Source organism: Carassius auratus, chromosome 29 (assembly GCF_003368295.1).
Source record: "Carassius auratus strain Wakin chromosome 29, ASM336829v1, whole genome shotgun sequence".
Lineage (NCBI taxonomy): Eukaryota > Metazoa > Chordata > Actinopteri > Cypriniformes > Cyprinidae > Carassius > Carassius auratus.
Window position 1 is genome coordinate 562,694 of NC_039271.1, and position 24,724 is coordinate 587,417.

Consider the following 24,724-nt stretch of genomic DNA (forward strand, 5'->3'; position numbering starts at 1 on the left):
AGTATTGTAAGGATAAGTGTTTAGACACACATCGTTAATTGTTTTTCATTTATTTTATATTTGTTCTCATACACACACAGGAACCTGTAATGTAGGTCAAATTATGTTTTATATCAACATTAAGTGAAAATATACCTTAGTCGGAGTATGTACTTAATTCCATTTTTCAGAAGTAAAAATTATGTAATAAGGAACACGTTCAGACTGTCCAATGAATGTTTATTTATTTTAGTGTTGCATCTTAGGGCAATAAAAAATGCGTTTTTGATTTATAACAAAAAACTGTTGGGTTTTCTTAAAAAGCACATGCTAAACATTTTAATTTTACATATCTGTGACCCTGGACCACAAAAGTAAAGTGTACATTTTTCGAAACTGAGATTTATACATCATCTGAAAGCTGAAAAAAACAAGCTTTCCACACATGAATGTATGGTTTATTAGAATCTGTCAGTATTTGGCAACTATTTGAAAATCTGAATGAGGGTGCAAAAAAATCTAAATACTGAAAAAAAAATCGCCTTTAAAGTTGTCCAAATTTATTCTTAGCAGTGCATATCAATGCATAAAAATTAGGTTTTGATATATTTACAGTAGGAAATGTACACACTTTCTTAATGGAACATGATCTTTATGCTAATGTATTTTTGGCATAAAAGAAAAATCTATAATTTTGACCCACACGATGTGTTTTTTTTTATTGCTAAAATTATACCCCAGCGAATTAAGACTGGTTTTGTGGTCCAGGGTCACATACAACAGTAACTACCTAAGCGTTTCACATTATAACTTTTATTTATGTATTATAAGTGTTAAATTACCTTACAACCAAACTCAAATGTGACATAACGTAATAAAAGACGAACCTCGACTGTGCATCGAAGGTAAACTTGAAAGCTTTCCATTGTCTTATTTAGTTTTACAAGTTTAAATCACATTATATACATAAACATTTTTTTTAACAAAATTAAGATAAAAATATAATTAATGTGCCTATTAACCTTTTATCCACTGCACTACCTGTACTGTCCGCCAGGTGACACCAACACAACGCCATTTAAATGTGTTCCAGGTGTTCCCTGTTGCGTCAGTGTGTACAGCAGCACCAGCAGCTCTCAATAATAATAACGAAAAAGGTAGGAATTGGTACGAAAACATTATTTATTTTTATTTACTTTCTGGCTCTAGATATTGTTAACAGCAGATGTGATGATTTTGAAACTCAAAAGTTATACTCAAACCACAGCCTACTAATCAGCAAATCTAATTTGGGTTCAGCTGTCATGTCTGTGGTCGATCAGCAAAGAAGCATTGCTGAAAATATAATCAAACTAAATAGACAACTGTGCAGTTGTACAGTGGTTGCATTTGGCATGGTTTTCTTTAATAAAACAAACTTAGGTCTTAAAAGCATTTCGGTGCCCAGTGAACCCTGTGATTCAGAGACCCCAATCAGAAGAAATGCCAGCAGTGCTTTTCATTTGATGGCTTCTGAAATGTTGTCATGTTTAAATTGTAATAATGATTAATAATATTTGAATTCTTCTGAGTTCATATGCCAGCTTTGTCATTAATTTGAATGTTAACGTAATATTAATGTTAATCTTTCCCTCCAGTGAGTTGTTAACTGAACGTTATATCTGAAAATCTTGTCATTTTGGTTCCTCAAGACTTGGCTTTTGAAGACTTGGAATATAGTGCATGAGTGTCATGGACTGATTTAGAGAATGCTTGAATGGTGCTTTTGCATCCTTTTACAAGCTTGAAAGTTGAAAGCTCCAGTACCCCTCCATTTTTTATTTTTATTTTTTCTTTAGGTTTCTACAGTTATCATTAATGGACAAAAAGTAAGATTCCTGCCTTTATTTATTTTTTCCCTGACAGCAAACCATAAAATCAATACTGCTGTATTAGAACACAAAGCAGCAAAGGGCAGACACTTGTGGGTGGTTGTTTGGAGTCCCTTGGTCCATTCATTCTGTAAGTGCGTCCAGCTGTGATGGGAGAGGCCGGTGCCTGCCCAGCTGCTGCTCACTGACCTTCCTCTTACAGCGGGAGGGACAGAGTCATTTACTAATAAAAGAAGCATAAGGATCCAAATGACTTTGAAATACTTTTTTGATGAGTGTCTAGTTTGCAAGAGGCAGTTTTCAAATCAACCTATAAATCAGGCTCCAAGGTGTATATGAGTTTGTTTCTTGATGGGCAAATTTAGCATTCCATCACTTGCTCACCAAAGGATCCTCTGCAGTGAATGGGTGCCGCCAGAATGAGAGAGTCTAAACAGCTGATAAAAACATTACAGTAATCCACACATCTAGTCAATCAATTATGTCTTGCGCAGGGAAAAGCTGCATGTTTGTTGGAAACAAATCCATCATTAATGCATTTGAACTTTTAATCATTGCTTCTGGCAAAAATCCATACTAACTTTTCCTCCAGTGACAAAGTCCAAGCCCTTTTGTCCTCAAAATCCACCTATATATTTATTTAGAACTGTTTTCGCTTGTGAACGGTGCCTGATCTGTGCATATTTCTCTCCCGTTTCAGACAAGATGACTTCTTCATGTGGAAATAAATATAATGAACAGAGTGTAGACATCTAAGTGGTGAATTAATTACAAACATGCAGCTTTTCACTTTACAAGATGTAGCAAGTGATGTTAGGCTCCAAATCTGTTCTGATGAAGAATCAAACCACAAACAAACTAACAAATATACATCTTGGATGGCCTGAGGGGTGAGTAAAATGTAAGCAAGTTTTAGTTTTTAAGTGCCCTTTTCCTTTAATTAAACACAAGACTGTGAGAGATACAACTTATATGTGATTTAATTCCGGAAGGCCTTCAGTTCTCTTTGAAAGTGTAATGAGTTTAATTAAAGATGTGAGTGAAAGGGGCACCAATTTTTAACTGACAGAAAGGCTATTTAAATGTTTGTCCAATTTAATTTGACACTCATCCGTAACTTTGCTTTGAGTTTTCTCCTCATTAGCTTAACTACAGAACTTTAGCCAACACAAGGGCACGGTTTTCCTCTCCCTCCATATGTGTTATCCTCTCACCCTCTTACCCTCTCATCTCAAACAATCAATTACCTGGCTGAAGTAAGCTGGAAATTGCCTTTGCGCCCATGAAAGCCCAAATAAACAAGATTAGCCAGTGGTGATCGAATTCCATAGAGCTGAGACCCTCATCTGCCAAACTCCTGCCGCATTCAGCCGATGAATCTGTGTGAACAGCTCACGAACTGTGTCTCTGTTTGTGTTTTTGCTTTGTTTCAGAGAACGGATTACCATGGAACCTGGTATTCTGGGGATTTGTTTCTAAAGAAGTGAGGACAGAAGAGAAGGTGTGTGTGTGTATGAGATCGAATTCTTCAAGCACTAGTATAACTAGTAATCTTCACCTTTAAGTACATGCTTTGAATCAGTCAATCTGTGTACAGTATGTGTTATGTAATATTTATAAATTAATTTTTAGGAAATTAAGATATTATTGAGTTGCATGAAAAAAATTTAGATTTCCATACTGGATCCTATTTTTGATTCAAAGCTACTTACAGTTACTAGTGTTACAAGGCGAATATAAATGTTAAAATCAAATGGTGTTATAGAATTATAATAATAAACACATTTCTATGTTCTCCAAAAATTCCAAAATACGCTGAAGAATTCACAGTTTGGGAAATTGTTTTTAAAATGAGGCAGTTTAAATAAAGCAGCATTAACTTCCTTATAATTGATTATTTAACTTATGACATTGAATTTTAATCATCAGATCAATGTATTTTTTACACCTCAAATCAGGTTGCTCTGACATGTATTGTTACCCCTAGTTGCATTTGTTCAGAGAGCATCCTAAATACATTTGAACAGGTGTGCAGTGGTACAGCGAATACCCTTTGTGAAAAGCAAAACAACCATTTGTGGAAATTTGTATTAGAAAAGATATAGAGACATGCTGTTAAAGGGCACCACTGAAAGACACTTTAATGACACTCAAACTGGGGCAGACAGTGCATTTCGGTTTTAGGAAGTCATTTGTTTATGAAAGGATTCACATACGATCAAACACGGTCCCATGTGGGTCGTTGCCTATTTTAGATGAATGTAACTTTGGTGTGTGTCTAGTGGCCATTGTGTTATTTAATAGCTCTTCTGAGACCATGATGAAGTTAGAATGCATACATAAAGAGCCCTGCCTCTGCTAAATGAGCTAATCCGTTTAATGCTAACTTCACACCCACCAAAGAATCGCTTCCAGTCTCCCCTTTAGACACGAAAGACGGTGGCAAGACTATAAATAGACCTTTAATAGATTAATGCAGTTTCTGTGATTTGTTGTTGAGGTCGGATCTGAGGCGACTAGTGAGAAATGAAGGTGTTTATCTGTTGCTCTTTCTCAATCTCACTTCCTTCCCTTGTTTCTCTTTTACTCTCTATCTTTGGCTCTCTCTTTTTTTTTTTTGTAGTTTCACACCTGTGTTTCTCTGCACTTGGCATCACTCTGGCTTTAATGATAAGCCTTTCACTTTCAAACACACAGACAGGGCCGAACTACCAAAATCGGCAAGTGGCGGCTGTGTCACTTCAGTATCCTGGGGTTCTGTGTTCAGATGGGAGCCTCAGAAATAGCCGGTTGCACAAACTCATTTGAGCTGTGTTATACCCTCAGAGACAAACTTCCAGCCCTGGAACCAATTAGAGCAGGAGGAGCCCCTCCACAAGTCCACCAGACACACTTTGGGTATGGAGACCGAGGCAGGTGCCACTCTGGAGAAGTAATCAACAGCACCTCTGTTCTAAGGTGAGATGGAAAACTTTGGAGAGTGCTGAGTCACACTTGTCTGACAGACTGGCTTGTGAACGAAATGTAAAGAAGTCTCAGAATTCTCCTTTGAGCTATTTCTGAGGTTTCGGAGGACATTATCATATTTGTCTTAAAGGCACAGAAGCAAAAATGGATTTAAGAGACAGAGAGCGGATGTAAAATGGACAGTTTGTAATTTTCTAGTCTTAACTAATATTATAAATAGACTTATAATGCAAGTAAAATTAACACTTTACAATAAGGGTAAATTTGACATTTGTTAATGCAGTAGTATTCATGAACTTAACACTGAATATATTTACAGGATTTATTAATCTAGTTTAAAGCGAATTTATAAATATGGTATTGTTTGCATTTTAATTAATTAGTTTGTGCCCATTGACAATACATTCATGTCCATTTATACTTTACTTGAAATGTTTAAAATGTATTAGTAGTATAAATTAATTAGTAAAAGAATATTAACCTAGATTCATAAATTATTTTGTTCATGGTTTGTTAATGATGCATAACATAATGCATACACTAATTTTAAGAAATGTAACTTACTGTAAAGTTACCAATTTAAAAATGAGTGATATGTACAATTTAAAGAAGGATATAAATATATAGACAGATATAAAAATATAAAATATGAATAAAATAAAATAGATGCACTACTCAAGTTTATGGTCGAGATGACGTTTATGAAAGAAGTCTTATGCTCACCAAAATACAAAAAAACCCCACAAATATTGTGAAATATTATGGAAATTTAAAATAACTGTTTTCTATTTTAATATACTTTAAAATATAATTTATTCCTGTTATGCAAAGTGGAATTTTCAGCAGCCATTAGTCAGGTATTCAGAGTCACATGATCCTTCATAATTATTCTAATATTCTGATTTGGTGTTCATGAAATTTTTCTTCTTATTATCAGTGTTGAAAACAGTTATGCTGCTTGTATTATATTTGTGGAAATCACAATACATTTTTTCAGCATTCCTTTATGAATGGAAATTTCAAAAGAACAGCACTTCAGTATTTGAAATCGAAGTTTTTTGCAATATTCTAAATGTATTTACTTGAATGAATGAAAGTATTCATTAGGTTTTTAAGAAAATCCTACTGATGGCAAACTTTTGAACAGTAGTGTATAAATGACCTTTTGACTAGGATCAGGAAGAGAAAGCGAGAGATCCGATAGACGTTCAAAAACACTGCAAAAGATAAATCTTTATTTCTCCCAGATTATAACAGTAAAAAGTTAACAAGTGCAATTAGAACTCCGCTGACTCCCACCCGCCTACTGACCCTATAATAAAAACAGAGAGAGTTTAACAGGTGGACGGCCATATCACACTTCAACTGAGGTACCAACCACTATCACAGAACAAGGTGCTAGGCATGTACTACAGATTTACCGTAAGGCAGTTTTTAACCATTATAACTTTTTCTCCAAAACATAACACATCTCTCTTCCCTCCACATTGAGAAAAACTATTAGTTTCACCTTAAATATATAAACAAGATCACAAGAATTTCTCCTCTATACACAACACATCTCAGCACAACGCTGTGTGTTATTGCAGGTGAATACTCACAGCCTAACAGTGGATACTTTTACTTATGTCTAGTGGGTTTCAACTCAGTGCACATAGGGATAAAAAAAATGTTGCTGTATTTCTACAATGAAGTGAACTCACAGACATTTGACTTTTCAGATCTACACTCCATGAAGTCAAGTTTCAGGGTCTTATGGTCAATAAATGAACGTTCTTCTTCTTTATCTATTGTTTTTTTTTAAATTATTTCCCCGGCTTAAAATTTCTGAAGTAACAAAGTATTCTAAAATGGTGATGTCACTTCTTGGAACCAGAATTAGAAAATTCCAAATCATATTTAATTGTCTAAATGTTTCGGTCACTTCAGCGAAATTTCAGTAAAATTTTGCGGACAACTTTCTATTGTACTTCAGCGATAGTCAAGTGCTTTCAACATGGCGAATCCACCTAACTCATATTTCTTGCCCTCATGATATTTCGCCCACAAAAGTTCACAGAACAATGGTAAATGTGACCGTGCCTTAACACACTGTATGAAATATATATTTTTTTATATTAACTGCAGTTTAAAATGTCTTGTTTGATCCTGTTGGGTCAAATCCAAATGATAATTTTTTCGCTACTTCAAGAAAAGCCAACCAATAGCTTCAGAGCAGTGCAAACATATACTGTAGATATTTATGGACACAGCGGCCTCTTCTCTATCTTTTAGCAAAGTCCTATTCCCTGCATCTAAGTCCTAACATCTGTCATGACAAGGCAAGATAGTGGGTGTCAAAGACAACAGTCTCATTAAAGTCCTTCAACAGCTGTCGAAAAGTAGATCCAGCTTAACAAGCCTCTTTTGATTGGGCAGAGAAACTCATTTGCAGCTTTCAGTGTCAGCATCAGCGTCTGCATGTGGAGAGAATGCCATCCAGCAGAGCTGCAGGAGGTAGCCGGCACAGTCCGTGTCCTAAATGTAGATGGGACCAGCAGAAGAGTCTCTGAATATAAAATCTCCATTTCCTGGCTGTCCCTCCTTTTGTAATACTAAGTATATCCTTGGGATCAAAGCTGGATATCTAGAGAAATGTAGAGAGATGAGATCAAGATTAACATTTAAATAATCTTATTATAAAGATTTATCTGTTGACACCCATATTTGAGGTTTTATTGAGAGTATTAAATTCATGCAGAATTTTAGAATACAAGTGTGTATTCTCTGTCAGTGATGTATGATGATCTTTAAAGGGAGAACAGGATCTCCCAGTGGAACGGATGTGTTGATTAAGCCCTGTGGATGCTTTATTATAATCAGACAGCAGCTCTGTAGCCATGGGCAAGCCCGAGCACGATTGAGCCTTGCGTTCACAATCTCAACCTGTTTACACGCTGATGTACATCATTGTACAGAGAGACAGCATCCTCACACTGAAAGATTTTGGATTGCTAATAATGCCCAAAACAGAAGTCAGACTGACACAACACAGATCCTTACCAACACTTTCATCAACAAAATGAATGTATTTTGGGAACCTCAGCTACGAGCTTATGTGACACACTTGTGCGGTTTCAATACAAGTGCATCTCAAGTGACAGCATTTGTGGAATATTGTTGATTGCAACAAAAATGAATTTAATGTTGTTTCTTATTTTCATCTAAAATCTTGGATAGATTGTGCCACTTATTCAAGTGTCCAATCTGTAAATTAAAATACTTACCAAGTCAAAAGTATAACCACAAGACATAAACAATATGCATGTTACCATGATTTTAGCATGAAAACTCACGTTCTAACCTTTTCCTTGTAAAGTCATCTAATTTTACACCTTGCTGCCATGGCAACATAACCAGCAAAACTCTAAAATTAACCTAATATGATGAGAACAGCTTTACAGCTCAAGTAATGCAAACTATTTAATAACACTAATTTATGTTAATGCTTTTATCAAATAGTTCCATTGTAAGTGCATCGTTGTAATCTTGATTTTTGCTTTATATGATAAAAGAAGAAAAGGACAGTACACCTCCACAGTGCCCTCTAAAAATGTTTAATAAAAATTTCGGTCTTCGTCAGGTTGTCAAAAACATTGAAACCTCAATATGTGTGGGCAACAAAAAGGCTAGCTGTTAACCGATAAGCTGATAACACAAATAAGCAAGAAATCAACCGAGGAGGACACATTTTGATATATATATATATATATATTGTGACGAGTCAGCTGCCTCCTCCCTGATTGTCACCGGCACCCCGTCCTAAATCGCCGCCCTTCACCAGGCTCCCGACTGGAGTGGGTGTGTGAGAGGAGGGGCGCTGGACGAGTCAGGGCTGGCGGCGTGTGATGGGGCACACCTGAAGGAAGTGGAGCCTCATTACCGCCGCTGTTTAAAAGCCCAACGCGCCTCTCCTCAGGAGACCGGTCTCTTCCCCGTGCATGCACACTGGTGTCCTCGTGGGTCCAGGAAGGGTGCGTTGAGGGACTCCCGCGCCACCAAGACGTGAGCTGCCGGACCCGCGATCCGGATGGGAGCCGCACCCGTATACACGGCCGACGGGCCAGGATGCCGGGCCGTCCATCCCCTACCAGCGCCGCGGCCAACGAGAGAGACGCGGCCGCTAGGAGAAGCCGCCGCCCCTCGCGCCCCGGACCTAGGAGGGGGAGCGCGTGCGGCCGCCGGACTCCGCCCCTTGCCTGGACCCTTCCTCAATGAACACTGCCCAACCTACACAAGCCCTGCAGCACGACGAGGACACCAGATCCCCTGTTATTTTGGACACTTTCCCCCTTTGGCCACTTTTATTCCCTTTGTTTGATGATTTCTGTTAATAAAAGCCTCTCCGAGGCCTGACGCCACGCCCACTGTGTCTGTCTTGTGCTCCTCCCGTGACACTGGTGGAGAATGCGGGCAGGCGGAGCCTAGACAGCGCAGTTGGGAAACGTCTGGTGACGTCACCCCCTCTCGCTTGCAAACGTTCGTGAGAACCCAGACTGGGACGGAGGAAAACTGGGGACAGCCTCCCAGCCACACAAGGGGTAAGTGACTGTTCCATTGTCATTTTACCCTGTGGTTGGTTGAGGCTGTCACTAAAACCCGGTTTCTCTGTCCCTGTTCTGGTGCGCTGCGAGAGGGAGGACCGCCCGGAGAGGAAGCCCCGCCCACTCCGACCGTTTGGAGCCTGGTTGAGGATGGTAGCACTCCCGTGTGGGTGGCGCCCTGGGGACGGGGATGTCGCTTGGGAGGGGGAATGTGACGAGTCAGCTGCCTCCTCCCTGATTGTCACCGGCACCCCGTCCTAAATCGCCGCCCTTCACCAGGCTCCCGACTGGAGTGGGTGTGTGAGAGGAGGGGCGCTGGACGAGTCAGGGCTGGCGGCGTGTGATGGGGCACACCTGAAGGAAGTGGAGCCTCATTACCGCCGCTGTTTAAAAGCCCAACGCGCCTCTCCTCAGGAGACCGGTCTCTTCCCCGTGCATGCACACTGGTGTCCTCGTGGGTCCAGGAAGGGTGCGTTGAGGGACTCCCGCGCCACCAAGACGTGAGCTGCCGGACCCGCGATCCGGATGGGAGCCGCACCCGTATACACGGCCGACGGGCCAGGATGCCGGGCCGTCCATCCCCTACCAGCGCCGCGGCCAACGAGAGAGACGCGGCCGCTAGGAGAAGCCGCCGCCCCTCGCGCCCCGGACCTAGGAGGGGGAGCGCGTGCGGCCGCCGGACTCCGCCCCTTGCCTGGACCCTTCCTCAATGAACACTGCCCAACCTACACAAGCCCTGCAGCACGACGAGGACACCAGATCCCCTGTTATTTTGGACACTTTCCCCCTTTGGCCACTTTTATTCCCTTTGTTTTATGATTTCTGTTAATAAAAGCCTCTCCGAGGCCTGACGCCACGCCCACTGTGTCTGTCTTGTGCTCCTCCCGTGACAATATATATATATATATATATATATATATATATATATATATAATATGAATGAATGTTGTTGGTTTCTTGCTTTTGTTAGTCGGTTTGGATAAAGGCTAAATGCATAAATGTAACTAACAAAATGTTTTCTCTTGAAGTGATGCTTAGCAAACCTCCATCTTCTTGGCAGAGCATGAACGCACACTTGACTGCTGGTACACTTGACTTGAGTTACTTCGAAAGAGAATAAACATTTGGGTCCCACTGCCACTTGAGTGAGACTTGTGAGCTTCATAAATGGAAATGTCAGATAAAGAAAGAACATTTCGTCAACCCGTTCCCACAAACTAATCCTGTTTGTAATGATGAATGCCTGACTCCATTCGACTGGCTGATCCTTGCACTCCTCTGGACGTGGTCAGATTTTTAAATTTAGTCTTGGCAAATGTGCCTACTTTAGAGAAGAGGGTGTTTGCAAAGAGCGCCATGCTCATTTATAATGCATTACAGAACGCTTTTAAGCAATGTAGGCCAGGAGCGCAGACAGGTTTGTTGGTCCTGGAGAACACACCTCTGAGGAACACACCACTGTACATGCAGTTGAAATGTCACACACAGGTCTTCCCTTACACCACAGCCGTCCTAGAAAGTATTCAAGGAGCATTTTTTTTTCGTGTTCTGTCAACAGCTTCATTAATTGCTAGTTGAAGACATTATTAAATTCTTATTTGAGCATTACGATGATGTTTAATGTAATCACACACACGCGTTTGTTTTTGTGTAAAGTGGGGACAACCCATAAGCGTAAAGGTTTTTATTCTGTACAAACTGTATATTCTATGCCCCTACACCAACCCTAACCCTAACCCTCACAGGAAACTTTGTGCATTTTTACTTTCTCAAAAAAATTAATTCTGTATGGTTTAAAAGTGTTTTAAAAAAATGGGGACATGAGAAGTCACCCTCTCCTTGTAATACTGGTGTCATACCCATGTCATTATACAAAGTTGTGTCCTGATATGTCACAAAAACAAAACACACACACACATGCATACATTAAAAAACATTTATTCATTTGAATAAAGAAAATGTGAATGTAACATACTGGATATATTGTTACAATATATTCATAAAAATAGGGGACAATGTACTTCTTTGTGTTGTTTTAGAGGTAATGGAAATGCCTGTTAAATAAATGTCCTGGCAGAAAATTACCAGTAAATTATACCGCTATGATGCTGCTTGCAACTCCATTATGGATTTATGTGGGTTTCCACCCATTCTTACTGCTTCTTCTAAGACCACTGCAAGCCAAAATTTGGTCAAAACCTCATCTATACTAGCTAATAATATCAGGAGAAGAGTAAGCTGCCAGGCATGGAAATGGAAATAAATCAATTAATATAAAATATTAATTCGCCTCAAAACTCTCTCACAATGGCCTAATGTCACCGAGCCATCATTATTGTTTAGTCCTGTGACAGTAATAGTAAAAATAGTTTTTTAAAGTTGATCTGAAAGGCAGACAGAAGCAGCTGATTATGTCTACAGATGTGAAAGAAAGGCAGTACTTCTAAACCAAACACAAGGTCTAAATCCAAATCAAACCCTGTGCGTACGAGAGCTGAGTCTTCGTGCTGAGATATTTACACAAGATGAGCACAGCCCTTTGTGTGCAATAGAAATATCAACTGCCCCCTCTGGGCCTGCCTCCACTCCACAACCCCTGAGAAATGATTGTTTTGGGAGATGAGGCAGAGGCGTTCTGATGGGAAGTGCTCCAAGTTGGTGACATTCAAATGAAAATATCAGTTTTGTGCAACTGTAGCCCTTACAGAGAGAAATAGCTAAATTAATATGTTTGCATTTCAGAAGACTATGGCTCTCAATATCAAGGGCAGATTGACTGGTGATTTTAAAACAATGCTTGCTGCTACACTCCATTACATAATGAAAATTGAGTGTCGGCTTTGCATAGTGTGTCAAATTCTCAGCCTTTTAGGCTTTTTAATTGGCTTAAAGGCTTGTGTTTAAAGTAGAAGTGCAGGCTCTAGCTCCTAATGTAGCTTACCGCCTCATTATTCTTATTAAATGCCTGTAGAAGATGTAATGATGCATTTGCCATAACCCAATGATTGTCTGTAATTTCATTATAGCCTTTAGGGTATTCAAAATATACCAATTTTTTTCTTAATTTTTCATGGAATCTGCCAACGTAATTCCAATGCCATCTGGAACCATGATTAGAAAACTCCAAAACAGACAAGCAATTCTATCAGGAAAGCTACAGGAAACCGCTATCTTCACTCACTGGTTGGGAAATTGTTTAATTATTATCAGATGGATGATCTCTTATGCGATTCTATGAAAAAATTGCATTTTATTCAGTGATGCTATTTCGTTTGCTGGCAACTGTAGTCCAGAGTCTGCAGGTCCTGCTGGGATATTCGGTTACTGTTGTCTCTTACTATCAGAATTAATCTGACCACTCAGAATCACGTTCCATCACAAACTGTGACATTAATGACTAAGTCATAGTTTTACAGTATTATCAAAGTTGATGACCACTTGTATTAGATTCCTTTAGACTGTTATTACTGCCTATATGATCCCAAATGCAATGTTTGTATTTCTGTTATTTGTTTTTTGTTATTTTCTGTTTTTGTTCATACAATAAAAGTCAGTGTTGTCCAAAACTAGACTGGACCCCACTGACATAATTGTATGGTGTAAAAAAAAATTAAAGAAGTTCAGCAGTTCAACAAAGGAAAGAAAAACATTTAAATCGAACTATTTGCGAGTATTGAGTTTGTCCCGTCATTTTGTTATACACGTTGAAGGTGTTAATAAAAGTGCACATTAGCACAGCGATCATGAACGCAGTCACGAGAGAAGCTGTGATTCAAATGCTTTGATGTGAATTACATCTCAAGTATGCCAATATTCAATTAACCTTATCCTTGGAAATTCTCTTGGAGTCAAAAAGACAGATGAATCCATCTGTCTTATCTGCAAGAGCTCTTTTTCTCCAGCATCTTCAAAGTGCGAGACGCATCATCATCATATTACACGCTAAATTCCGCTCGCCTGCCTCCAGACGTTTTGCTCTCAGATGACAGGACGGGTGTGGAAGGGGAGGGGCGAGAATGAGAGAATTGAAAGCTCATTGGCTCATTCAGTTTGCATTTCAAAATGACTGGCCAAAAAAAATAATAATTAACTAGCTTCAAAAATAACTCCAGATTTGGATGTGTGCTGTAATTTCTTCGGGCTTTTATGTTTCTTTTCTGTCAGATTGTGCAATCTGATCTAGGAGACATCTTGGGTAAAATACTAAGACAAGACATCAGTTATATCTTTTCTCTGACTGTATGATGTACAGTACACACTACAGTTAAATTTGGGGTCAGTAATTTTTTTAAAAGCAATTAATAATTTAATCTGGGTTGCATTACATTAATTAAGAGAGAGGTTAAAAACATAATGTTACAAAATATTTATATTAAATAAATGCTGTTCTTTTAAACTGTTTTTAACATTGATAAAATAATAAGAGAAGTTATGACCACTGAAATTTCAGCTTTTCAGCTAAAATCACATTTTAAAATGTGTTAAATTTGACAAATGTGTTAGTCATGTTTTTACAATATTGCATGGGCAAAGGTGCAAAGGCGTTGTTTGGCAGGGCTTTGAGTTGGATGCCAAGGGTCACCGTTTCAAGGTCATGTCAGGAAACACTGAGCGACAGATGCAACAGATGGCAGAGCAAATGCTACCTCATACTGAGTCAGATTAACCAGCAGAGACTCATGTGGCCAACACCTGCAGTTAGTAGAAGCTTCCCCTCAGTCTCATCTGAAACGGTTTCTGTGTTGTCTGAATAGTTCCTCTGCCTGAGCCAAGAATTTGCAGGCTTTTAAAAGGTCAGCTCTACATCATTCTTTTATTATCCATGTAAGCCCAGCCGGTGAATTCTGTCTTTTAAGTGGATCCTGGTGTCTATCAGACATCAGTCTACTTGAAAATCACCTTTGCTCACTGTGAACTAGGAATATCTACCAGCTGTTGAGACATCTGCTGCACAGTTTCTACACATTTCCTCCTATGTGAAGTACAGAAATCACATGCAAACCAAAAAAAAAAATGATGCAGAAGTGACATGAATTAAGTCCGACTCATTGTCGATTCGCATTCATTAGTTTGGTTGACTCACCAGGCTGTTGAGGTCTGGAAGGTCAAGCGTGTAGGGCTCTGTGCTTCTCCTCTCAAACTGTGCCGTGCATGTTGGTGGTGACTCAGGCCTGATCCCATGTTGTGTTCGCCCTCCTGAGCCGCCGCGCTGTGCCATTGACTCCTGGCCTGTTTGAGCCACCGTCCTCCAAGCCCCCATTTCTCCAGGTAGACCCGGCACAACTCATAGTTCATAGCCGAGTAGTACAGGAAGTCCAAAGCCAAGAGGACCATGACGAAAAATCCGTAAATCCACACACCGATGAGGGCGGTGTAGTTACTAAAGTGAAAGAAAGGATAATGATGGAAGTTAGTGACGTTGCTCCACAAGAAGAAATAATAATAATAGTAATAGAAAACTGGAATAATCATACAATTACAAGGAAGAATGGGCCTGATTTTCTCTCCATTTAAATCAACCGATGCAAAGAAAAGATTCTATAGAGGGATCAATTTGAAATAATATTTTCATGCTTCTCCAGAATCAGTGCATGGTGATAGACTTGCTTTCATGTCACTGCTTCCCATCATAGAGCTGAAGTTTAATTGATTTGTTTTGGATTAGTACTATGATATTTCTCACAGAGATGCTTGACTGAAACAACAGGGCTTGGTTTTTTATACGTACTCCTGAGGCTGTCACAGAGTGAGATATTGCAGTATCTTTTGTGAAGGCTTAATGTCAGAGGAATTCTTTCATCGTCGGAACAGACAATTTGATCTGGATGCGCGGTTCACTTGGGAATAACGATTAGGAAGTTGCACACACAGCAGGCATCAACAGAGACGTTTCGGAAACTGCTGATGCAGACAGCAACAATACAATCATACATCACTTTTGTTTTTATCAAGATATTGTGCTGCTATTTTTAAATAATTTGAAAATGCATTCATGTCACTTCCTACAGACATGAATATGCTAAAATATTCAAGATTAGGAGGTCATTGAAAAAAATTAATTCACTTAATATTTACAAAATATTTTACCAAATTTATATATTAGAACATAATAAATGTACTTATACTTTGTATTTCTAATTAATTATATTATCAACTTAGAAACTATTTATTAAATAAGAGTGTTTTCTTGTAAAACATGCTTTAATACACTTTTTTTATTTACAAATTTGGAAAATCAGTTTTTATAGTGCGATTACACACGCACACACACACTTTATTTTTTAATGACATTAGTGTTATAGAATGATTTTTTTTATCGAAACCATAGTTTTTAACTTGAATAAAAAATGAATAAAAAATTAATCTCACCTTCTGTTATACATTATAATATTTCTATTATATTAATATTTTATATTAATATGCTATAACAATGCAAAGTATTTAACTTTTTATTATAATCTTTTTTATTTACAACTTTCAATATATATATATGTGTATGTGTGTGTGTGTGTATGTATGTAGAATAATACAAATTATTTTATTGAAATCATAATTTTTTACTTGAATTAAAGATGAATATGTTTTGTTAAAATTCTTATTTCTAAGTTATCTCTCCTATATGATATGATATATATTTATCACAAGTAAATATTTTAATTCATATTTACTTAATAATATACTTAATAATTTATTTGCATTATTTATTTTTTCTTGTCTTTTTGGTCAATTACAATTACTGAATATTGGATTTTTTTTATAATATCACATATTTTTCTCACACAGTATAAATGGATCTTTATATACAAAAATAAATAGCTGCCTCTATATTTTAGGTAGTGGGTCCCTCACAATTGGGTCATCATATATGAAGGTCCTTGACTTAAAAAAGTTTGTAAACCCCTGATTTAATGAAAAATGTCCTAAATTAACCTGAATTTAATCTCTTCTGTCTCTTTTTCTCTGTCTCATGCAAGTGGTTTTGTATCTGCTGCAAATGCATTTTGAACGGTGTTTGCATATGTGTGAGGATGGCAGACAAAATCAGGCCTACCGCAAAAAAGCAAGTCCATCTGATTGTCCCATTTTTCTAACCTCCCTCTCAGTCAGCTGGAGGGATAAACAAGCCGTGATGATATTCAGAAGAAAGGCGTCACTCTACTGATCTCGGGTCTGGCTCACTGCACCGGAGACCGGGAGTCAGTTTTCAGACTCAGTTATTTTAACAGCCAGTGGGAAAATCTGAACAGCACTGCTAACCTTCTGTGGCCGTTATAGCACAGGAAGGGCTTTCACAAAACAGTGTACAGGTCAGAACCCTGTCAGAGGAAGTTTTAGTCGAGGCAGACTGGCTGTGGTAGGGTTTGGATGGATGGACCGGCTACAAATGAATATGCAGGAAGGATTAATCGAGGCCCATTTTTAGAAGTGTGTGCTGAGGGTAGATTACACTGTCTAAATTTGATCTCTTACCAATTAATAAAATAAAAAGTGCCAGAGAAAGTGCATATGAATGAGAAATGTTCAGAGAATCTCAGATTATCACTAGCAGCATCAGAGGTTGTTAGTTATACCTGAGGCTATAAATGTCATTTAATTCAGGGATTTACAAAAAGTATATATTACGACAAACTTAAACTTTACTTTTAACAATTTAACAACTTTTTATATATTACCTGAATATGCTAAATGCAGTATTTTTACTTCTCTTTTTATTAGAAATCTAGAGATTAAATCATGATTATTTTACTTTACTCTCATGTATGATATTCATGTTTTACAATCATGTTATACTTAATATAAAATATTTTCCAGAAAATATGTTCATAATCTATTTTAAAATATCCTTGTAATTGACAATATTTTTATCATGTCATTTATTCATTTAGTCAGCTTTACTCAAATGGCATCTAATATTAGCCTTGTAAATTGAACCAAATAATCATTAATTTCATATTAATTTAATCAAGTATCAGTATTTAATGAAATGTGAACACTCCTGAATTTATTTATTATTTTATTCTATTAAAATAATTATTTCTCATTATATGTTATGCCAACAGTATATTTTTTTAATGTATTTATATAGTTATTTGTTTCATACATTTGATTCATTTTATTTTTGCCTTTTTTATTTTTGGTCAGCCTTGGTTTTGATCAAAACAAAAATAATTAAAATGTGTTTACAAGAAAATTGTGCTTGTCTGTGGACCCTCATGCTGGTTGTGGGAAATTGGTTCAAAGCTCAACCAAAGCAAGGTGCATGTTAGCAAAATACTTTTATTTCTGAACAATTACTCACTTGTGAGCAAAGCCGTCTGAATTGGTGGTGAGGTTGACCTGCATCACGCTCTGAAATTCAGTTTCGTTGCAGCAATACTTGAAGGCTGTGTTGTTATGGTGACAGCAGAACATGTAGGTCTTGTTGTCCGAGAGTCGAGGGCAGTGGAAACCAAAGTGATAGCGCCCCTTGTGGTCGGAGTAAGGTTCACAGACTCTGAAATGTGCTGAGAGAGCTGCAGAGAGATAAAACATGAGGATGAGGGAATAAAGCAAGTCATTCATGGGTCGATAGAGCTGGGTGATTTCAAACAGCTCGTGATCTGATTCAAGGTAGGATGAATGACTTCTGATTTGTGCTAGATAGAGCTTATTGGGGTGGAACAGAGGGAGAGATTTACAGAGCAGATCTTTCATGTCTTTAGTAACTGGCTGCTAAATGCTGCCAGATTCATTTAATACGTCCTTTCTGACTTTCAGAAGTCTGTCACGTGGCAGATTTCAACTCCAGAACCACATGCACTGCAAAAGTGACAGTTTATAATATCATAAGTGACATAACAACATGTTCGTCTCGTGCAGACTCTCAACTCATGAACTTACTCACTGTCAAACAATCCTGGCAGCAGTAAATGCTCAGATAATGAAGTTTGCAGAATCTTGGAAACATTTTAATGTCAAGGCAAATAAATGAGCAAGTATCTTGGCCATTCCTCTTTTTTTTTTCTATGAAAAATGCTGTGCTCATCAGCAGTGTCCATTGACTTGATTCTAAAGTGCACCTGCTCCTCTCTAAAGCTTCATATAGAGCTTTATGGAAAAGAAGAAAGCACTGTGCTATCATTTGCATATAGATGAGAGCAGTCTGAGAATGCACTATTGGTGAGTGGAATGGACAGGAACACTAGAGTTGGATCTCAGTGAATTTGATGGACCTCACTTTCAGTTTTTTCAGTATTAATATTTGTGCCAGAGGTGTTGTTGCTCTGAACTGTACACCCGAGTGTCAGTACTGTTGTGGGAGAAATTGCTGAGATTTTATGCACTGTGATATATTTATATATCTGTGAAAAATAGGGATGCACGATAATATCGGCACAATATCGGTATCGGCCGATAAAAGCTTAAAATGACCATTATCGGTATCGGCCGATATGAATATTTCTGCCGATGAGCCAAACCGATATTCTCCAAGTGAAATAATTGACCTGTTTTTCAGATGTGAATGTCTGTCTACATTTGTAAAAATAATAAATTTATGGTAGAATCAGTACAGAAGAGATACATGGATTTCTCTTCAGTAAAATTAAAGTTTAAATATATCAGTATATATTTGTATATATATCGGTATCGGCATCGGCCAAAATTATTTTGAAAATATCGGCATATCGAATATCGGCCAAAATCCAATATCGTGCATCCCTAGTGAAAAAACAAACAAACAGCAGAACCATTTTTGACTCTTTTAACTTGTAAGTGCATATTTCTCTCCTGATTCAGATGATACTTTTTTGATAGACTTTTTTTTTTTTTTTTTTTTTTTTTTACAAATATGCAGCTTTTACTCCACAAGATGTTAATCGATTGTGTAGATTACTTTTGGATTATTGTAATGTTTTTATCAGATGTTTGAAATCTCATTCTGACGGCACCCATTCACTGTAGAGGATCCATTGGCAAGTGATGGCAGGCAATGTAATTTCTCCAAATCTGTTCTGATGAAGAAACAAACTCGTCTATATCTTGCTGTGGGTGAATACATATTCAGCTATTTTTCAGCTATTTCTTTAAGTCTTCCAGTTATTTCAAGGCAATTATTCTGATTCACATGAGGACAATAAATGAGCAAAGAAGGGGTTTAGGCCTGGAAAAGACTCGCAAGAACTGGAATAGAAACAATAACTTTAATGTTAACTGCTATGAATCGAAAGTTGAATAAGAGAGGCAAAAATATTATGACACAGGAAACTATTTAATGTTTGCCACATTTGACCCCTCGCTAATGACCAAAACGTCTAATTACGTGAGCATGCAAGCATACAGAGAGACTGGTAATGATCGGAATAAATCAGCGCTGACAGCAACGTGGGCCAAAGAGCCCTCCAGTGCCACCTTTCACCCCATAAAGAGCCCAGTATTACAGGGGAAGTTATTTGGCAGTGCTCAGGTTATGTATCCATCAACCAAACAGGCAAAAAGTCAGGCAATAAGCACGTCTTTAATATTTCGAAAGGGGGAATAAAGAACAAAAGAAAAACCCGGGGTGTGAAATGAAAGCCACCTGTTGGCGATTTATTTTTTATTTTCCACCATGGCAGCAGGAATATTTAAGTGTTTTTTATTTTTATTTTGGTATGTCACATGATCAACACCCATATGGCTTTCTGCGCTGATGGGCAACACCTTGGTTCATGCTCATTTCACCAGAAGTAAAGTGAGAATGAAATGTGAATGTATGTGCGACGTCTACACCTATCTGACAGATCTGAAACCATAACATCAACCCTTGAAATCATATATGACCACAAAATCCATTTTCGGTGTGTACACTAAAACATCAGTAAGGAGAATGCATTAAATTGAACAAAAGTAATGACAGTAATGATACTTATAATGTTACAAACAAATTCTATTTCAAGTAAATGCTGATCTTTTGATCAAAAATATTGTTTTCAACAGTGGTAATAAAAAGAAATGTTTCTTGAGCGTCAAATCAACATTTGAATGATTTCTGAAGGATCATGTGCCACTGAAGACGGCGTAATGATGCTGAAAATTCAGCTTTATAATCACAGGAATAAATTATATATAGAAAACAATTAAATTAAATTGTAATAATATTTCACAATATTACTGTTTTTAATGCATTTTAATAGTGTCTCAGTTTATGTGGCATTGTGTTGCAATTTGACGTTCTATCTCTTAGTTGTGACTTTATTATTTTTTAACTGTATCTCATGATTACCTTTTTTATTTTGTAGTCTAAGGTGCAAACAGGCTTCCAGCTTAATGATGGTTTGGTGCTAGTTTCATTAGTGAAATATTCATTACATTCAGTGATGTAATTACTGCCCTCAGCAGTCTGATGACAAATGATGAGAACATATTAGTCTTCAACGAAACCGATATAGCAAAACATGAATAAATCTAATGCAATTTTTAGCATGTAAAAAGCAACACCATGGTTATTTATTTATAGCATTTTTATTATTTTAATTCAGCACAATGTGTGTTGATGCAATATATGAATTGGTCCTATATGTGACCCTGGACCACAAAACCAGTCTTAAATCACTGGGGTATATTCTTAGCATTAGCCGAAAACCAAATATCATGTTCAGTGAAGATATTTTGTAAATTCCTACCATAAATATATCAAAACTTAATTTTTGTTTACTAATATATATTACTAAGAATTTATTTGGACAAATTCAAAGGTGATTTTCTCAGTATTTAGATTTTTTTTTTTGCACCCTTATATTCCAGATTTTCAAATAGTTGTGTATGTCAGCCAAATATCATCCGATCCTAATAAACCATTAATCAATGGAATGCTTATTTATTCAACCTTCAGATTGTTTAAATCTCAATTTGGAAAACATAAATAAAATAAAATTGTGGTCCAGGGTCACACATAATAAATAAAAACACTAAACTAAAATGTATTGTTCCTTTGTTTAATCGTTCATTGAATTATTCAGTCACTTTTACAGTAAAAATAACTACTTTATGCAACTAATATAGTCATATGAACAAATAGTCAAAAGCAACCAAGATTTAATTGACTTGTGCTCAGTAAGAGAGACAGATTATTTTAGTATCCTTTCAGACATAAAGTTTTTGATTCACTGAAGAAGAACGACTATTGGTTCCACTGTATGTTTTGTGAATTCCCAGGTTCCTTACAAGTGCGAAAGTACAGTGTTTTATCCATGTTGGTGAAAGAATGCACATTCAGGAACTGTAAACTGAACCAAAAGTCAAAAATCATACAGTTCAAATCCTGTTATAACAGCATAGTCTTCAGAGCTGGATCCAAACACACATCTGTCATCACCGTGGCCTTTAATATAATGGCAGAATCAGGCTTGAGGCTTTCATACTGGCGGTTTGTTTTATGGGAAATGGTTTTAGGTATGGAATTCATCTGAGGGCCATTTGATGAAATGTTCAGTGAGGATCTGTTGAGCAGATGAACAGTAGTAGCGGCTTATGCTTTGCATAAAGATTTCCATTTAGTGAGTTTTGCTGGGAAGTGAGTTGAAGAGTGAAAAAAGTAGATTAGATTCGGATTGAATTAAGTTGAATGTGAGTTGGATGGAAGCTGTTGAACCAGAGGTTTATTAAAAAGTCAGAAAAGACTTTCAGTACAGATGAGATCATTTGTATGTCAAATTCGCCAGAATGAACCATGTATGAATTCCACAGCTTCAAGTAGGTGATCTAATCTTCATCTGGGACCTCATAACAAAGGCAATGTTATTTTATAAAAAAATACAAATACATATAGAAATATAGTGTACAATAATATATTTGTTTCTTATGGTCAGGAATGCATAATTTTATGACTAATAAGATTTACATAAATCGGACTTTTGCCTTTTTTTATGCAGGATGGTTAGTAGACCACAAATGGCAATTGCTTTTTTGGAATAAACGAATACAAATAATAATCTGCATATATCTCTCTGTATCATATTTTATAAATGAGGGTTTTATGATAGTATAATAATTGCATCCATCTTTTAATTGCAATTAATTTTTAATTACAACTATATATATATATATATATATATATATATATATATATATATATATATATATATATATATATATAATTTACACGGTGGCCGAAAGAGCTCAACTTACTGCAACTTAAGAAAACATGTTCAAATAGAAAAAACCCCCAGCAAATTAAGAAAACCTCTTAATCAGTTTGACAACACGTGCTGCAAATACTCAAAATACAGAAAATCGTTGCACAATAGAAATGACCCCTGCAACCATTACGAAAATTAACCATGGATTATTATAGTAAAATTGTAGTAACCATGTTTTTTGGCGTATTGATTAACATTTGTATAACCACATTTGTACAAATACCATGTTCAAACTATTGTTATGATGTAGCAAAATCATGGTTAATCTGTGGTTACCATGATCTAACTATAGTAATCATGTTTTTTTAGTAAAACCATTGTTAATTCTTGTAAGAGAAGTTGTAAAAGTTACATTAGCCATCTTTACATAATGTTTCACAGTTACAGAACTGTGTATTTTGTCAGCTTTAGGCTATTTAGGTTAATAATATCCCAAAAAGCTAAGGAATCACATGATCCGGATGTTAAAATAAACAAAATCACCTTTCAGAGTAGAACTTGATAAGCATGACCCAGTCACTTGTTGCGGTTCCCTTACATTTCTGATGTGGTCTGTACATATTTACAGTGCGTTACTTATATACATGAAATTAATTTATTTTTACATTTTAATATTTTATTTAAAACAAATTTTTTTATATAATATTAAATAGCGTCTTTTTTGACTGTTTGCTCTGTTACTCAAAAATGGCAGTTGCTTCTTGGAACTGCTACACCAATGGTAACGATCTAATTTGTTAAGAATTTTCAGTTTAATTTGTGCATGCTATAATGGCCCAATGAATATGCTTTCACTACTCTAATTTGACCAATCTTTCACATCGCTTCGCATGCTAGGGTCCGTATAGGATCACTGTTCACACTTTGAGAGAGATAGATAAGAGCGAGCGCCATTTCTCTCAATCTTTAAAATAAATCAAGAGTTAAATTAAAAGAGTTTCTGCCTAGTTCTAATCATGTCTGAGTCTGCATTTAAGATCCGGTCATGGCTTGTGGGGGCACGTGCCCTCGACTCAGCTCTCTCGCTGCTCCTAAAATGTAAAAGCGTAAACCTGCATCCGGAAATAATTTCATTGCAATAACTTGTTTGCAGTATGGTCTTACCTGCATTGGACAGCAAATATAAGATGACAGCCAAGGTGTTGAAGGACCAGCGGCCGTTCATGGTCATCTCTCAGCCCTCATGAAGAAAGTCAACACACACTCAATTCTCACCGCCTGGTGGTCATTTTATTCTGCAAGCTCTGAAAGAAAGAAAACACACAATATACAGGTGTGTAAACTTTATATTCTCAGAACAAAACAATAACAACTTAAAAATTCAGTCATCATTTACTAACCCTCATGTTGTTCCACATGAAATGTAATGGAGTGAACAACTCATACATTATTTGAACAAAGACATCTGTTGGGGTTGAGTTACATGTGCAATAACTGATAAGAAGGAGCTACAGCTGGCATTACACTGATCCTTTCATTATTGGTGAACTTGAACTTGAGAGATTAATGATGAAGACTTGAGATTTGAAAATATTGATGAGGGACATCTTGGTCTGAAAAATACCACACAGTATGGTATTGACAAATAGATACAGCATGGTAATGGTAATGACAAATAGATACAGCATGTTGCAAAGGATTAAATGTGATAATTCCTTATTGATGATTCCATCCATGCTTCTCTCTTCGTGTGCTATATCTGATGAAAAGCACATTTTATAAAGCGATATGAATAAAACTCTCCAGTCCAACACAACATATCAAATCAAATCAAATCTCTCAGTCTAAAGCCTTTTCAAGCCTTCACATCCTCTCAAACCCTGGTGCAACTGTCATGAGACACATAAGATGCACCAAAGAGGACGTGTTTGGAATATAATACACTTGCTACTGCAGGCCATGCAGTATAACAATACATCATGTGCACAATGTGTATTTTACCATTACTATTGCAGTTTTTAATAAATAAAAGTACAAAAAAAAAAAAAAAAAAGCAAAGCAATACTTTTTAAAACAAGATTTATAATAGAAAATATATAATGAAATAATACATTAAGATTGGTTAATTTAAATATTATAGATACTTTATATTGTAAGATATTAATTTAATAATTGTTACACTTTAATAATGTAGATACTAGCAATTCATGAAATCATTTAATGGTCA

General features: G+C 36.8%; 1 protein-coding gene across 3 annotated transcripts; it reads right to left on the reverse strand.

The window, feature by feature from the left end:
• Positions 1 to 6,040: 6,040 nt before the first annotated feature.
• On the reverse strand, positions 6,041 to 23,797 carry LOC113047779 (protein shisa-like-1a). Of its 3 annotated transcripts, none has more exons than XM_026209068.1 (3): positions 17,700 to 18,184; positions 14,484 to 14,780; positions 6,041 to 7,443 (listed from the first exon to the last, which is right to left on the reverse strand). In XM_026209068.1, coding segments are annotated over exons 1-3 (693 nt in total). In that variant the 5' UTR covers positions 18,095 to 18,184; the 3' UTR covers positions 6,041 to 7,442. The 3 variants fall into 3 exon arrangements, with proteins under 3 accessions (XP_026064853.1, XP_026064854.1, XP_026064851.1); XM_026209069.1 differs by lacking the exon at positions 6,041 to 7,443 and adding an exon at positions 23,662 to 23,797 and having other exon boundaries at positions 14,480 to 14,780; positions 17,700 to 17,913; XM_026209066.1 differs by lacking the exon at positions 6,041 to 7,443 and having other exon boundaries at positions 14,480 to 14,780; positions 17,700 to 18,187.
• Positions 23,798 to 24,724: the final 927 nt, after the last annotated feature.